At 41.4% G+C, this 15,258-nt stretch overlaps 1 protein-coding gene across 1 annotated transcript in view; it reads right to left on the bottom strand.

Annotated features, from left to right (window-relative positions):
- Nucleotides 1-15,258, bottom strand: part of ntng1a (netrin g1a) — a 98,117-nt gene extending 82,859 nt beyond the window's left edge. The window contains exons 1-2 of the mRNA XM_036522536.1: nt 14,857-15,258; nt 7,187-7,856 (exon numbers count right to left, since the gene is read on the bottom strand). Coding sequence (XP_036378429.1) covers nt 7,187-7,432 — 246 coding nt within the window. The 5' untranslated portion in view covers nt 7,433-7,856; nt 14,857-15,258. The remainder of the gene's footprint in view (nt 1-7,186; nt 7,857-14,856) is intronic.

Here is a 15,258-nt window from a genome sequence, read left to right as displayed (position 1 = left end):
CTTTCCCCTACCCCAGCCCCCGCCTTGCAAAATGAACAGACTCATTCATTCCTCTACCCTTCGTTGGCTGGAGAAATACAGCCTGCCTTGTGTTAATTCGTTATTTCTACTTTTCGAATTTGCCTCAGTCAGGCATGGCAAGCAAGTTGTAGTCCATTGCCCATTTAAGGCAATCAATTTGTTTATCAATAAGATCCTCCCTTCACTTGGACGAAGTGACCCAGACGTTTTTCTCTGTCTCCATTTAGTAAATGGGTTTGTTTTGACATCCTGCAACCACACACAATCATTAATCTTTCCTCCTGTGCCGTTTCGCCAATGGGTAGTTAATGCGACTGAGATCGAGCGATGCGTGGTCCAATGAAGAATCAAAGAACTCGCTGAACCCCCCCCACACAAACACACACACACACACGCACACACACAAACATCCCATCCCCACAGAGTGGCACCCCAACCATGTCTCCTCAAACACACTCGCTGACCTCAGCTCATTGATCTAAATGAAGTATGCCATCAGCAACATCTCTATTTAAAATGCAAGTATTAATCTCTTCATGAGCGAATTAACATGGTGCCCAAAATAAATCAAATGGTCCTTTTGCCAATTTGTCACCCACCCTCCAGTAAAATGTGTGCCTATGTGTGTGTGTTTTTTATTCTGCTATGTTACGTAAGACATATGACATATTCATTTTCTTGCTGACAAGCATCCAGATAGATTGCTTGTCTCTGTCCGATGCGGTAAAGTATAATAGCACTGTTACAGGAGGAGATGGACGCCCAGAGGCAATAACAGCAATTAAGAGCAATGAATCCCTAAGCCCTGTTTTAGAAGTGCTACTACTGTATTACAGCTATTCTTAGAAGCCGTACACAGAAGAGGTTTCAACCAATAATTTTCCATGCGTGATGAACTGTGAAATGTAACAAAAGCCCTATTACCAGGAGGGGGATTTAGGTTCATTCTGTATTAAAGTGAGCAAGCGAGAGAGGGAGGGGAGAAAAAAAAAACCTTAGTCAAATGAAATACATTAAATATCTCCTGTGTCACAGAAATAAAACTGGCAGCAAAGTGGTTTGTGATACACTGCCTCTGTGTCATGTGACTAGAGTGGCAATGGGAATAATTTGTTAAGCATTAGAGTAAAGCCGATATGATTGCTTCATAATAGTAATTGGAGATCAGTTTCCGGTTGAGGAGTCACAGTTACTTCAAGGCACCATTAGGGAGTATTGGAAAAATAATGATGGCAGAGCACTTGGGTCCTGCCTTTTTTTCAGAGCCTGTAAACCTAAAGCATTATTATTCAATCAATTTCAACTAACTCTAGATGCAAATTAGAAGACAGTATCCGGGGCAGAGGTGGTATTTAATAATATTATATTTTTCATGCTTTGTTGTAATTGCATCGTTTCATTACGCAAGATAGTGAATATTAAGTGGAGATCATTTGAGTTGTCTTGTGATGGTCAGGCTCTAGGAGGCAATACAATTCTGCACAAAAATATGACAGGATTTAGTGTTTGGACACGGGATGTCTATCCTGCCCCCTGTGCATTAGATATACCCCCAGGTATATGTAGGGTGAGGACAAAAGCGCTGTGTGAGGGCAGTTCTTCTCATGTTTGCTGCCATTTCAAGTTCAAATATATTGTTCCACCTTGAAAAAAAAGGGCAACATGTGTAAAGATAATGGTTCTTTCCGCTGTTTGATTCTGCCATCCATATCTATCTCCTTGTATTTCAGTAAGGACAAAAACACTGATGAAAACACGTTGGAGGACATCATGGGACACTGAATTGAGGAACTACTCTCTTATCTTATTGTAGCAGAATATATTGCATGGCACCCAGTCCATGCCCTGATGGATATCTGCTCGACACGCACGGCAGGAATGTTAGAAAAACAACTTCCTGTCAGCGTGGCGGAGCTGATAAATTTGAATGCTCAGTTAGCGTCACACAGGCCCTGATATGACACAATTCCCGAAAACCATCTATGTTGCTGAGTACGTTTCTGCCAACCGGCGTTCTATTGTAAAGGCTAATAACGTGTGCCTCATAATGACTGCGGAAGGACTCTGTAATGAGCATGTCCTGTAAACCATCACTGTGATGTCACCGGCAGCCAATCTGGCGGGGCCTGGCAGGCACCTTTCCGTGTTTCAGTGGAGCGAGGCGGCCTGTGGCAGGAATCTCTCTGGTGTGACGCGGCCCTGGCAGCTCCGTGTCACCGCCTGACGCTGGGGTTGTGTGGCCACGCATGGCCGGGTGAGGACATGCCATTAAAATTAAAATGTGGAAATTTCCTGTCACCTTGTTAATGGGTTTCCTCAGCACCTGGCAGAGCAGATGGGCAACAGAGTTTGCGCTCAAAATGGAGCTTTTATAAAAAAAAAAAAAAGAAAGAAAGAAATACCAGACTATTGCCTTGCGCTTATGCAGTCTTCACCTCTCAGCCCTACCACTTAAACACAGAGCAGCACCCCCTTCGCAGAGACCACGAGCTGCATTGCCACCATCAACAGCTTTATTTGTTTGATATCACTCACGGGGGTTCCCTTTCTTAAATTGTCTGATGTATTTCACGCTGCTGATAGCAGGGGATACACCAGTCATAGATACAGATACGTCTCAGATGTATGTTGGACAATCAGTTGCATGCATTATATACAACACAGACACACTGTATACATTCTTTGTGAATGTGGAATTCCAAGAAAAGCTTCTGTCCTGATTTCTGCCTAAATATATACAGTGGTAAATGAATAACATGGAAGATCAGCACCGTCTTCTTTTTCATATGAGCAGGACAACAACACCATCCTAACATTCCTCTGTGGTGGCTGGTAGATTGTTAGCTTGTTAACGGTTGTCCTTCATTCACCTAAAAAATCCGGTGAATGTAAGGAAAACCATACGTTCACTTGATGTTTTAGAGTGGAATACAGTTGATGAAAAGGCTGATGCCTCAGCTGAGCTTTTCATCAACCCTAAGTTCGTTTATTCAGTTCCACAAAAACAGTGACCATGAGATAAGACATAATAATGTACGTTTTATAGCAATCTTATGTTCAGCACTTCCATTGAATACATAACTAGCTTTCAATACTGTTAAAATGCAAATATTTTCTGGAGTCCACTCTTATTCTGAAAAATCAGCAGTTTTGAAAAAGCTGCTTGGTAGCTTATTTGGTACATTTCCACATGAATACAATATGAATAAACTATTTGATTAAAATGAAATGTCACCATTTGTTTGTCTGAAAAAACACTATATCTGAAAACAACTATCTTTATTCCTGCATCGAAATGCATATTTAAATATGAAACAAGCTGTATTGTTGCTAAAAGCAGACTAATTTCACTCAAATGTCAACTCAGAACCTCTTGAGGAATAGCTGTTCTTCAAGTATGGTCTGATGAGTTGAAATATTTTATACCAGTCAGAGTGCAGTGTAATATTATCAGGGGATGGCATTATAAAAGGTCAGAATGAAATATCAAAATATGAAAAAGCACCCGAACAATGAGTGTTCTTTTTTGTGTTATTTACAAAGCCATGACTAATAAACAGGCTGAAATATTGTTCTGAGGAGTGACCCTGGTTATACTGAGAAAATCCCAAATTTTGGATTCCTTCCCCAGTGAATCCTTGAAAGGAGAACTCACAGCATCTGCACACCCCCCATACTGTTTCATGGAATTACTGAAGGACCCAAGGACAATTTTTACACTTACATTTTTTAAAACCTCATACATACAGAGCTCAAATCCTCTGATTCTTGGTATTAGATGCTTAAAAAATTAAATGAGGGGAACAATCTAAATCACATTACATGCAAAGGGGAGGCACAGCGTGTCCCCACATGGTAAGATGAACCCGTAATTAAGAACATGTTGCGTTAGCGATCATCCAAGTCTCCGCGGAACCCGTTTAATGACTGTCTCATAATATTATGCGAGTGCCGGGTGCGCCGAGGACTTTTTAATAATCTCTTTGTTTCCTAATTTAGTTTTGATTGGCTATGAAATCCATAGCAGCACTCAGGGGCTCACGTTTCGCCCGTCATCAGCACTTCTCCGCCATAAAACTGTACAGTCACACAAACAAGCGCTTCCGACTTGGGAGCTCTCTTACAGGGTCGGCGCTGAAGCCGCGGCAGCCTGCAGATGAAAACCGCAGATGATTTTTGCAGGGACCACACCTCTGCTAATCCGTGAGGTTTACAAAGCTGAAGCACCTCACATGCCCCTCTGCCTCAGATTCCCAGGTGGTCTTGGAATCGGATCCGATCAGACGGGATTCTTCCTCCAAACCGCCGATCTACATTTATTGACCCAGTGGGTTGGGTCATTCTGTTGCTCATGGGGGGGCAGGGACACCAAAGTGACTGTGGTTCTCACAGCAAATACATCCAATCTCCAGAGTTGCCATGGGAGAGGTTACATCTTTGTCAAATGTAAAATAGTAAGAGATTAAAATATAGCTGTCTATTTAAGAATAACTAAAATAAAGAAATCCTGGTCAGCTTCGTGTAACATAAAGGCTGAACCACAAATCAAAATATTTGCCAATATTTCTATTGCTTTGTAGGCACCGTGAAAGCTGTCTACGAGCTGTGGATTGCAGGTGAAAGCCTGGTGCACGTTTGAACCTGCGTGACACCCTGGCCCCTGACTGTGAGGCTTAATTGGCACTTCCACCAGCCCCATGCGGCGTAATTACTTAACTGTTGTGGCTATTGAGAAGGGCAGCTAACAAACTGAAAGGAAACTAACACCGTGGAGGGAAACTGTTAAGAGCCAAACATGATCCTGTTTGTGCAACGGTCATCCACAACAGAACTGGGAGGCTTTTCTGCACATGTGATGCAGTGCCATTTTTATCATGTGTAACGGCTGTAGGCCTGAGACGGAGATAATGAGATTTATTGCTGACCTGAGATCAGTCTTTCTGTCTGTCCATCGGCAGTGATTTCTGACACTGCCTCAACCACAGGAAGTAACGGGAAGCCGCATAAAGAGATGCTTCCCCCTTAGCCTCACTGGACAGAAATCAATTCAAAAGGATTGAATTCTCGGATAGGGCATGGCATAAGGACTTGGTAATTGCCTGAATAAATAATTTTAGTACTTATGATAAAAGTGTTATTGACATAATCAGGATATTGGTATTGTTTTAGTTGCCATTTCACAGTTAATTGCTCAAAAATTGATCTATTCTGCTGAGAACTTGGGTAAAAAAGAAAAAAAAATCAATGACTGAAAAAGAGAAGTTTATGGTTCTTTGTTTCAGCTTTGCTGCTTCTTAGAATATAAAAAAGAAATAAAATAAAGGTAGCAGGTTCTTCATTAGTATTTAACAGGTAGGTTAGAGGTGGGATGCCCTTGCAGGTTATACACTGATCTTAAGTTTTACTCCTTTTTATATAGATACCCACACACATATGTCCAAATCAACACACAAGACTGACCACAAAATCAATGTTGTTAATTAGTGGTCATTTGAACTAAAGAAAACCATCCACAAAAATGAACCTCAAGATCTGAAGCAAGTAGAGCAGATGAAGCAATACTCTAAAATCCCCCACCTAAGAAGTTCCACAACCTCATAGAACACTGTAGGAAGCGCATACATGTTTAATATCAGCGGATACTGAAATAAAAGTTGTAGTGTTTACAGACACAAATAGTGCTAATAGCAATGTAGCAATAACAACAACATCATTTTGTACTACTGAAGAAATTAACTGGCCCACTGGGGAAGAAGTGAGTGATGGAAGACTAAAATTTCCTTTCCGTTGTCAGTCAAAAAAGGTTCTCATTTATAAGACAACTGGGATGACTTTTCCCCAACCAATAAAGACACCGGCTTCAGGTCAGATTAACCAATCTGATGTTCAGTGTCCCTGGAGACCAAGAGGAAGAACCCATGTGTGGCGCTGACCCTCAAAAATACCAGTTCGCCCTTTACCTGACCTTGAGAATCTATCACAGAGTCAGCAATTTTCAAAGTGCTCCTGAGATGCAAGGCTGAATAATGTATCCTATGAATAAAACACATTAGCTACAAACATATTGAATAATTCACTTTTCAAAGCCCCTGTACATGAGATATTAGCCCCTCTGTCACTCTCCATATTTTCATCCCTGTGTCTCTCTCTACTGATGGTAGCTGTCTATTTTTATTCTTCAAGTAACTACTTTCTTGGAGCCTCCTCTATTTATCTAAAAAGCTCTTGAAATTTTTAAAAGCACATTTGTCCTGATAAAATCTTTGATGGAACAGTACACACAACCATAAACCTATTCCTCTTTCTTGTCTTTGTGTCACTTAATGCTGAGAACCAACAGTGATTTTCACTGATGTACAAAGCCTAAATTCAGAAGAGTTTGAAATGAAATACTTGACCCTTTTGACCCCTTTTTCAAAAATAAGGAGCTTTTGTCTCGACACAGTCTCAGCTTCAAGTGGATTTCCCTATTTATGCTTACTGGCACTGTTCTAATTCTAGTAATTCACCACACCGTGTTTATGAATGCACTCTTCAAGTAAAACAGGGCTATCTTCCATACTGTATATACATGTCTTATGACTGCTGTTGTTGCAGCCATAGCAGGACATCATAAGCAACACTTCATCTTTAAAGGAGACATAGGATTAATTCCATTGGAATGACTTTGATGTTATTTTGGCTTAAATGAAATTCTCTAACTTTGACTTAAGGTTGGTCTTTCGCACAGACATAGTATTGCTATTCTGGCTACAGTTAAAACTTGAAGGTACATAGGATGTTTATCTTGGTACACACTTAACAAAACCCTTTACCCAGTCCAATCTACACCCAAGCTCATCCTCTCATGGGTGCATATTAAATGAAAATCAGTCCCATATTTTTACAAATTAATACAAATAAAGTGAGATCAATTTAAGAATTATTCTGTATTCATTGCATATTCGTAGTAGTGTGTGTCTGTATGTTCATGTGTGTGTATGTGCATGTGTGTGTGTGTTTGTCTGTAAGAGAGAGAGAAAGAAGGAAGATGTTGTGTAAAGTGAGCACTTAAGTGTTTCTGAAACCTTAAAAGTGCTTTGAAGATCATGTGCAACGGAACACCACACAGTCAAAGGCAAGCAGAGGTGAGCCTCCTGACATCTTGAGAAGATTCAAGACTTACCAAGGCGCAATAGGTCTCGGGCGGGTCTCCGCATGTGATGTTGGGAGGGTCGAGCGTCACTTTCAGATATTTGGTCATATCGGCTGCCTCCGGCTGGCAAGCCATGTAATCCCAGGTCAGGCCTTCCTCGGTGTAGACCTGTGACTTGCAGACGTCGTAGTGTCCCCAGGCGGCCGGGTAGTGCTGCATGGCGTGACACAGGCTGGCCCACACGGCCTGCAGTGTCAACAGCACCGGCAGACGCATCGCTGCTTCCTTTGTGTGCCCTCTCTTAAACGGCTCTATGAATGCGTTACCCCCCTCCCCGAATAAAAGAGAGAGAGAGAAGCCGGGGCGAGCTTATAAAATAATCCAACTTCTGTTGAGCGGAGAGCTTTGGAACCGTGCCGGCATGCCAGCTCTGTGTCAGCTGCTTTTTTTTTTTTAGGGAGGCTGCTAGCTCTGGCTAAGGACCGCGCTACGTCTTGTCTCCAAAGTTCTCCGGTCTCGGCAGACGGGTCGAGAGGTCCCCGGCTGCTGAGGCGATAACGGGAGAGGGGGCGGAGAGTGCAGGGCCTTGAGAGACAGCCTATGACACGCTGATGAATCGCCTGCTCGGCCCGGGTGACGAGTGACAGCCGTCTCAGATTCGCGTCCCGTCAGTCATCATTTTTCACCTTGCGCCCGTGCTCTGTAAGAAACAATAAGAGGAGATGAATATCTTGCAGAGGTGGGGGATAATGTTTGACAGTGAGTGAGAATTAGCAGACAGAAGGTAATGAGGGAAGGTGTGTAAGGCTGTCCCAGGCAGGTGTCTTGTGTACATCACAGAGAAATATCATATATCCACGTTCCTCCAGGAAAGTGGCATGCAAGTATAATTTTTTTATGACATTATTTGTTTTTTTTTGTACTCCCCCTATACCTTGACCCCCACCCATCCCACACAGACACATACAAACACATACATACAAACCTAGACACAACTGAAGCCTCCTCTAAAACTCTACTTCTTTAATGTGTATGCACTCCTCTCAGCTTCAAGAGGTAAAATCCAACACCAATTGTACATTTCTCTTTCAGATGAGATGTTTCACAGAGGCCTTGACTCACTGTGATAATTAAAGATTCAATGGTGCTTATCAAAAGAGTACGGGTGTTAACCCCAGTGTCTTGGCCAAAGGCCCAAACTGGCTCTCTCAATCTGTCTATTTTATCATCCCCCCTACAGCTGATTGGCTACACAACCCCTCACATTCCCTATCCTACCTGTTTCTCCAGTTCGTCAGTCTAAAAGAGAGATGAGTAATGAGTCCTAAATTGACCTTCCTGGGTAAATAAAGGATGAATAAGAATAAAAATGCACAGATGGTATGTTACGCATTCGGGTATTCATGTCCACAACATGTAATTAATTTGCAAGAACCCCACTGTGTTTTAAATGCCATGATTATAAACAAAATAGATTAAAGAGACATGGCACAAGATCCAGCTGACTTACAACCTCCAATTCCACTTTCTCTAACCACATGTGAGGTCCTGTAAGACCATAGAGGAGTTCCTTTTATCTAGCCTAAAATGCAAACCATACAGTGCTTACCAAACACTACAACATAAAAGTTTTGAATGCATCTTAAATTGAAAATTGAGCTCATTCACAAAAATGGCTTGATATACAGATAGAATGTAATAAAATGGAGTGACTTCAACACTGGAACTTCTTGGTCAAAACATTTCACTAAGTTATGCCTTTACATGGTTCCAGTGACACAATGTTAGGCTTTGTCTCAATTTCCTATTATTACTGAGTTGAATTCAAGGCACTGAAAGACATTAGACACCAGTCTGATCATCACTGACACTGTAGCTGTTCTCCAATAAGCTTTCATCAGTTAGCAATTAGCTTTCATCAGACCCTGTGAAATAGCTAAAAAGCACTTCAGTTAATTTTTCACCCAGTCTCTCTTGTAGATTGCTTTGAGTATAGCCAGTTGGATTTTTTAAGATCCTTGTGAAATGTTTGGAATTCTTTGAGGCACATGGTAGAAGCTGTTGTTCCATAATTTGAATGGGCAGGGACAGGAATCATAAGGCCCACAGACTTCAGTCTGTGTTAAGTACAAGGACACAGCTAGAACATGCAATGAATGTCCTCAGCATTTCAAAGGGATGGATTGGCTTCATTTTAAACAACTGTATTTGTTTCTGTGCCTTTCCTTATTTATGCCTTTTTTACTCTGTTGTCTGATATTTCTTTCTGAATTCTGCAAAGAGGCAAGAAATCAGTCTGTGTTTAGAGATGCTACCAGTATACCTCAGGGAAATAGAAGATATTACATAAAAACAGGAAAAGTCAAATGATCTATTTAAAGTATTGCACAGCTCACTTAACATCCTTGTGTGAGACCATGCTCTCAGAGACATGTCACACAAATGCACATACAAATAAATATTAAAATACTGAACAAAGCACCAGTTTGAAAATCCCCACAATTCAAGGTAACAAATTAATTCTGCACAAATGCTTGCATAAAGAGTTAGAACTTCAACAGCCACCTTAACCATACATCCACTGTGATCTCCCCATATATAGCTCAAAAAATGTGCTTATGGCTTGTGCTTCATCCACATAAAATATCTTCACACAAACACCCTGTCAATATTTCCAGTGAACAAGAAGCAGATTTACAATGTTACCAGGGGAAAAAAATAAACAAGTTAAGTTTTGATGGCTGCTACAAGATCTCTGGTTAATCAGTAAGTGAAGGCAATAGCACTGCTGACCAGGCACACTGACTCCAAAGTAATCAATTACTCTCTGAAACACCAGTGGCAGCTTCTTTGCCCACGACCATCATCTGCATTGTGCATAGAATTTAGCCGTTTCTTCCAACATTGCATGTGTGGAACTACATTAAAGAAACTAAACAGGAAAAAATGAGCAAAGAACAAGCTTTGACTAAAATTAGAGAAACAAGTTTTGAAATGTTCAATGAGCTGGATGGATTAATTACACTTGTTAAAAAAAAACGAGTCTGCTGTGGTGGCACTTAGTCATATGTGGAAAAAAAATATTTCATTAGATGAAGGTAGGTACTCCTGTGAAAAGAAAACTGTACGGGGCTTGGGAACAGATACAGCCTTTCTTAACTCCTTCACATGCTGTAACTATTTATGGGAAACAAATCAACAGTGCATATTTTATTAATCTCAGCAGAGCATAACTTAGGCTTCCCTCATCTGGAGAATGTGAAACAAATTCAAATTCCTCCCAGCTTCCTACGTATTATGCATTGTGTTTTATACATACACATATGTGTGTGTGTGTATAAAACATATATATATAATAACAACCTCTTGGTATGGGTTACACATATAACCTTATGGAAGAGTGCTCATGAATACACCCACGGCAGAAAAGGGATATTTTTATCAATCTGAAAGTCTAATGGCATTCTATTAAAATCCGTCACATCCATCAAAATGACCATTATCAGCAGTTATGGATGGAGACCTTGATTGGATCCACCACACTGAATATGGGAATGGAGGGAAAGGAACGGAGGGGACTTGCCCCTGTTAAATGCCGGCGCGTCAGCCAAGGAGACATTCCAGGTACGGGGGAGCCAATTACGGAGGAGAACTCTTGCCATAGGACTCGATGTGATTAATAGTCTCCCATTACATACCAGACATAATATTAATGCGCTGAAGAACGTCACAGCTCGGTGGAAGCTGTTCTGGGTAGGCCTGCTTAAGAGAGGGGAGAGATAAGCATAATGAGCGTACACTGATCCAGGTGTAGATAAGGACGGGGGCATATTAAAGATCACAGGCACTGGGTCATTATCACCTTTACAATTTAGACACGAGTCCACTATCTCGTTATTGTGCCCCCGGATTTCGGTGTCACGGCGGAGGCAATGTGGCCCCCCCTTGCATGTCAATTTAGAGCCTGCGCGAACCGCAACGAGAAGCTTCCTCTGCCATCGATCAAAGCTAACAGGGGTCAGACTAATAGGTACGCAAAAAAGGGGTAAATTTATGGATCTAAGTTACACTGAGCACCGTCTCTTGAACAACTGTTAGTTGAACTAACAAAAAGACAATACTACATGTTCATTCAACGTTCATTCAGCGTGGCCCGTAAAGGTGTTACATTCTCTGCCAGAAAGGTGAAATGAATTGGGTTGGATGGTTTTGGAGTGAAGGATACTGCTATGCACAATCACATCCAGCTCTGAATAATAACTCTATTCCTCTTAGTCTGTGGCCTCTTTTAATATTAATGTATTATGCAAATGATTCAGCACAAAGGTCTAGGTACACGGTGTGCTTTCTGCCCACTGACCCAGGCTGCATAGATGGGAATATATTTTTGGGTTAGGATTCCACCAATGAGATGATGTGTGAGCACATTTTATATTAAAGGCCATAAATGTTTCACAGGCTCTATATATGACCTGGACGAAAGCACTGCAGGACAAGAATTTTTTTTTCCCCTCCTCTCTTAAGTTCTGAAACACCCCCTTGTGTCCACTTCTATTTCTTCCCCCAGGTCACTCGAGCATGGAAGAGTGTTTAAAACTCAGCAGACAGATATGCCTGGCTAGCATTAGTTACTACCACTTGAGACGCTCCAAAAAAAAAAAAAAAACATCTGTTTATATACCCTGTTTACTTTATCCCTTACTCCTCCATTTCTCTCTCCCTCTCCATTTGTCTTCCCTCTTTTACCCTCACAATCTGCTCTCCCTCTCTCTCTCACAACCAACCTGTTTTCCTACTTCTTTTCAGATTTCCTCATTTTGTCTTTCTTTTTCCCCTCTACTCTTTCTCTCCCACTTTTTCCTCTCTCATTCTCTCCATCTCTCCCTGTCTCACTCCATCCTCTCCCTATCACCCTCTTTCTCCACACAGCCAGTGATGCATACAAGCTGTTTGCTGCTTTAGGTGGCTTACAACCAAAGGTTAAGGCAGGGTAATGCTGGGGAGCCGCCCCAAGCATTCTGTACTCATATGGTGCCTGGGAGAGCCTTTAATGAATCCCTAAGGGTTGGAGGCCTTAAATACACACGTCGTGAATGGTCATGCTTCGACCAACAGGATGCACTCAAAATATGTGGTGGTCATATCAAACATCTCCATAACACTGTGAAGTATAGCACTGTACAAACATCATACTATGAATTTCTTCCCTTGAATTAATAAGTCACCAATGTAAGACATTACTAACTATATCTGTCTATCCCCACCTCTCTCTCTCTCTCTGTCTATATATATCACGTTTATATTACTGATTGGAATGGATATGGCTGTAACAACCGTGTCAGTGATTTAGTCTTGCTGACGATGACCACTAAATCAAAGCAGAGACTCGTTTCTTGCCACACAGTGACTCCGAATATGGCAGCCCTTTCCTGACACAATCTGACTGTAAGAGCCAGACAAGTCCTGAACCTCTGAATAGAGCGTTCCCCTCAGCGCAGCTGCCAAGGAACGCTCAAATCGCCCCGCAGCTGCGCTCTGACTCGCGCCTCGCACGATTTGGAGGCTGCCACATGCAGTTTGTGTGCAAGGGACCAGCCCTTTTGACAGGGTGACTCTTATGATACCGTTTTCTGTCGGCTCACTCCGCTCAGGGGAGGGTGGGGGTGGCTGTTTCGTACTGACACAGAAAAGCACGCCTACGAACGGGAAGAGACACCGGGAAAAAGGCTCCCTCCTTCTCTCTTCTCTCCAAGGCACTCTGCCACCAGTCAGACACTTCCCCGCGACATAGGAAAAGTTTATACATTATTTAAAACACTTTTTCCTAAAAGGCTACCATGTTATTCCGCTTTCACGGCATACGCCATGCGGCTCGGAATGTTCACGTCGGCTTCTCGGTGAAAATCAACCGTCTTGCGTTCAGAACAATAAAATAAAATAAAATAGGCTAAAATAAAATAAAATAAAGGACTACCTCATAAATCAAGGCTTACCATTATGGCAAGTCAGGAGTATTGAAAACTTCATCATGGTGTGATTCAAAAATCATAAACTGAAGAATTCCTGGTGAACACATTGGAGGCGGTTACATGGATTAATTCAAAATCACATTCTAATGTGAATATCATGGACCTTTTATTGTCTTTTGAAAAGAAAAAAAAACAACAAAACAAATAAGCATATCAACAATGAAGAGTATTCCAACAGTGGTAACTGGTAGTGTTATTAGTAGCAATTACCACTACTACCACAATCATCCTCAGTGAAATTGTGACTCTGAATGTATATGTTCAAAGCATCATCGTGGTTGTAATGACTGTAAAAGATAGATGGATATCAAATGCAATTCCCTGTAACCACAACGAGACTGTGAAGACTTATTCATGGGCAGGGCACCAATGGTAAACAGTGATATACAACGAACCTGATCACACCGTTTTTTCAGGAACGCTTATTTTTGTAATTAATTCTGCACTTTTCCTGTTAATTCAGAGTCATTAACTGATATATTGATTTTTTAGGAAAAAAAAAAAAAACTTTACATAAATCTATGACATGCATAACAGGAACGCGTGTAAACCAAAGATGAGCAGCTGTACTATTACTACTATCACGTTATTGCACCTCAATTAGATTTATTCAAAGTATCGATGAGCATAGTCCTCTACGTTGGTCTGGTAACGTCCTATGCATACAGTGTGTTCCCAGTTCAGAAGCTTCCAGTTAAACAGTGAATGAACCACCTTTTCTTTTCCCTCCAACTGTCATGGAACTGCCGTGTAAATTCCTCATACAATCGGAAATCACCTTTCGGAAAAAGATGGGGGTCCCGTGTCTATACATCTAAGTAGATACGTGCAAACAGTGTATATTCAAGGACAAAGTTTTATTCTAAATGCATCAATGCCGGAGTTATAATTGCCTCGAAAAAGACAGCCAGCATTATAACTCCTTGATACATAGTGATACCGAGAGAATCACTCTGTATTAATGAAACCCAAAATCCAGAAACAAATAATACCATGAACCACATCGGCCAATGTACTGTAGTCCAATCATATGATGCCCATAGTATAGCTATAATAGAGGCTTTACAAGAGTATGGATACGTCCGTTTTCGTCAGATTTCGTCAGTGAAAGTGCTCCTCAAAGTTCAATTATGTATTGCTGACGCAACATATAATTGCATATAACGTTTCTCGCGCTCTCGTCATTATGTTAATTAAAGAAATATGCATAACCAAAATATAAAATAGAAAATGCTTCTATCACCCCACGAGAGGGCGCTGCAAAATTCTCTCATATAATGTGCCCTTCTAAATTGTACTGTATCCTGAAGAAACCCGGTATTCTATTAACTTAAATGTGTATGGTCCTCGAAAGAAACACCGCGCTAGCTTTTTAAACTGCTCCTTAAAATATGCATTTTCAACAGTCAGAAACAGAGCTGAAGTCCTGTCACAGAGTTAACCGAATTAACATGAAACGGGAAACATTACTGAAACAAAACATAAAACTCCAGTTCTAGCGGAAAACGCCCCACAAGCAGCATACAATTAAACCGTATTTTTTCATTTATGCGTATTAACCATTAATTTAAACCAAAGCCAGCGTCTGAGTTCCCCCTGAATAAACACCGGTACACACAATGTGCAAATTAAAAACGGATGAAAAAATATATATATATAACACCAACTTACAATTTTGAGATTCCCTCTGTGTTCGCGGAACGGAGGTCCAGCCTTAGTGAGTGTTCAACAAGTTCCGGAATGACCACTGGATCCTCTTTAAGATGCGTGGGTTAATCTCAATGTGATGAGTTCGGGGAAAATGGGATGCAAAAAGTTGATGATGCGCGAGTTTAATGAGCTGACTAAATGAAGAGATTTAAGCTGTTACTCAACGCATGTCAATCTTCGTTGAATTGCCGCGTGCCCCCTCTAGCTAGCTTGGAAACGGGATCAGGGAGGAGATTTCAACCACTTCAAAATAAATGACTTCCGAATCACTGTCCGGAGCGCAGGGTCAGCGCGAAGGCAGAAGAAAGGGAGAATTTCGACAGTACGTTCCTTGCGATTCTGCTCAACAATCCTCTACTTGCC

Source organism: Megalops cyprinoides, chromosome 2 (assembly GCF_013368585.1).
Source record: "Megalops cyprinoides isolate fMegCyp1 chromosome 2, fMegCyp1.pri, whole genome shotgun sequence".
In the NCBI taxonomy this organism is placed as follows: Eukaryota; Metazoa; Chordata; class Actinopteri; order Elopiformes; family Megalopidae; genus Megalops; species Megalops cyprinoides.
This window is presented reverse-complemented; position numbering and strand designations above follow the sequence as displayed.